Genomic DNA, 2,355 nt, shown 5'->3' with positions numbered 1-2,355 from the left:
AATGTTACTTATTTTGTCAACATGTAGTTTTCTTTTAAAACCTAATTAATTACAAACCCTAAAATTAACTTGACTAAAAATTTTAGCATAGTCTCACCACTAGTATAAATGCATGATGTTAACAAAATTTAAAGAAAGACTTTATTTTCTAAACTTACAACCCATTTACATTGTGCCTCCTTTTAACAGAAGACTGTCTCATTTCCAGTCAGAATTAAAGAGACACCTTCACTGATGAAAGGAATTTAAAAATTACCAGGGGTATGAATCATGTTATAACAGCAATAATTAAAATTCAAATTAGAAGACATACTTCGATGAGGCAAAAAAAAAAAAAAAACCTTTATTGGTTTTGGCAAAGTTGACTTTAATTTCCCAGGTCCCTCTTGAAAATGAGATCTGGATCTCAACGGGGTTTACATGGTTAAATAAAGGAAATAAAATAAAAAAAAAAAAAATACGAATTTGTCAGTTACACTTTATTAAACTTAATTTTGGAGGATTGTGATTGTCCGATACTTAAATGTGAAGCCAATCTTATCCACTGATCTGAAAGGTTTGAGTGATGCACCCATCCACCAAGTCATGCCTGCACATTCCCAGTGAGCAATACTTACCCCACTGTTACCATTTCACCGACTTTTCGCTATATTTAGCAACATTTCAGACAAAAAAAAATTGACACTGGCCAAAATCAGAATTGGCATGGCAGACTTTTTAAAGATCAAAAATCGGCCAGAAAACTGCAATCGGTGCGCCCTCATACAGAAGCAGCAGAAACTGGTCAGAAACCACTTTTAGACAATTACTGATAATTACTCAGATGAACCAGAACAGCTTCTGTCTACAGATTATTCACTTGGAGAACACAGGCTTGTTATATACATAAAAGCAATATTTGCAATCCTCTTCTTCTTCACATGAAACTGATGTAAATCTTCAGATATGGGTATAAAAGTACTTGTCCAAGAGTCCGCGCGTTATTCCGACCACAGCCAGAACGGACAGGGTTAGAAGTACAGCCAGGGTCAGGTGAAAGCCGGGTAACCTGCAGAGCAGACACCACTCACTAATCACAATGCTCTCCTGAGAGCTGTGCATGCTTTGTTCTTAGGACAGATGATGAGGGTGGGTAACCTTTTCTTGGTGGACTGGGTGTAGCCATTGAAGTAGAGCTGCCTGGCCGCCATGTAGACCAAACCTGTTGCTGCAGCTAGCACCTCGCTGAAGAACATCCCACAGGTCCACAGAGTCACCAAGAACAAGGGGTAGAACTCCACACAGTTCTGACTGCAAACACACAAAACTGCAGGTTCATTCATTAGAGGTGACAGTTAGAGCTGTGGTGTATCAAATGCTTGTTTTCCCCATTGTACTTCTTCGAGGTGATCCATCAACTAAAATAAAATTTCTCAAATGTGGCACCGATTAGCCGGTCTGGACACTCTCAAAACAGAGCTTCTCTCCGTTGTGGTCTTCTCAGCATGTGAGAACGGTGTGATGGAAACAGATGATGGGTTGCACACTCTTTTGAGGTTATTATTGCCAACGCCAGAAGCTAACAGTTTCTGTTTAAAAGGTTCCAAGCACGAGGTAACTATACAAAGATGAAGTTTGTGGTGGCTCTGGAAAACTTGTTTCCAGGACAACATTNTTTGCCTGCTGCTGCTAACTAGCTGTGAGCATGCTAACAGGCTAGCTCCAGGCTGCTTAGCATCAGTGACAACAAACCAACATGTCCTATGATGTAGCCGTGGCCAGGAAACCTACCTTATGATGGGAAAACAAGAGGCGCTGCGCTAAACTGCGAAGCGTCGAAAGAAAATTTGAAGGTTGGTACGTGTTAGCTTAGCTGATGTTTGACACCATCTGTTTGATTTAGACAAGACAAGTTATACACAACTTAGCCGCTGGACGGCGATGTACCACCACGAAGTGAAATGTTAGACGAATCTTTTTTGTGTGCGTGTTTCTGGTATGCAAATAATTCTTGCGCACAGTGTTAACATGTTGCAACAGCACAGACGTCCCCAATGCTAACGTCAACGTTCACATTCCACATTTCTAAAGAAATTGTATGAATGATCAGGGATTCCTGTCTGGAACACTGAAAATCTGAATGGGTATAATAACACTTTGCACCAATCTGATGGTTGAATAACCATCAGATTGTCAGATACTCTGATATTTATTGTCAGAGTATACAATAAATACTCTTGTTGTTGAGCTCAAGAACTGCAAAATGGATTTTTGAATTGAAAATGTTACTTATTTTGTCAACATGTAGTTTTCTTTTAAAACCTAATTAATTACAAACCCTAAAATTAACTTGACTAAAAATTTTAGCATAGTCTC

The 2,355-nt window shown here is 39.1% G+C and overlaps 1 protein-coding gene across 1 annotated transcript in view; it reads right to left on the bottom strand.

Moving 5' to 3' along the window:
- Nucleotides 1-348: 348 nt before the first annotated feature.
- The window catches only part of mgst2 (microsomal glutathione S-transferase 2), a 14,764-nt gene continuing 12,757 nt past the window's right edge, over nucleotides 349-2,355 (bottom strand). The window contains exons 3-4 of the mRNA XM_007543581.2: nucleotides 1,138-1,290; nucleotides 349-1,048 (exon numbers count right to left, since the gene is read on the bottom strand). Of these exons, the coding sequence (XP_007543643.1) occupies nucleotides 940-1,048; nucleotides 1,138-1,290 (262 nt within the window). The 3' untranslated portion in view covers nucleotides 349-939. The remainder of the gene's footprint in view (nucleotides 1,049-1,137; nucleotides 1,291-2,355) is intronic.

Source organism: Poecilia formosa, unplaced genomic scaffold (assembly GCF_000485575.1).
Source record: "Poecilia formosa unplaced genomic scaffold, Poecilia_formosa-5.1.2 Scaffold852, whole genome shotgun sequence".
Taxonomy (NCBI): domain Eukaryota; kingdom Metazoa; phylum Chordata; class Actinopteri; order Cyprinodontiformes; family Poeciliidae; genus Poecilia; species Poecilia formosa.
The sequence above is the reverse complement of the archived record's forward strand: the minus strand, read 5'-3'. Positions and strand labels throughout refer to the sequence as shown.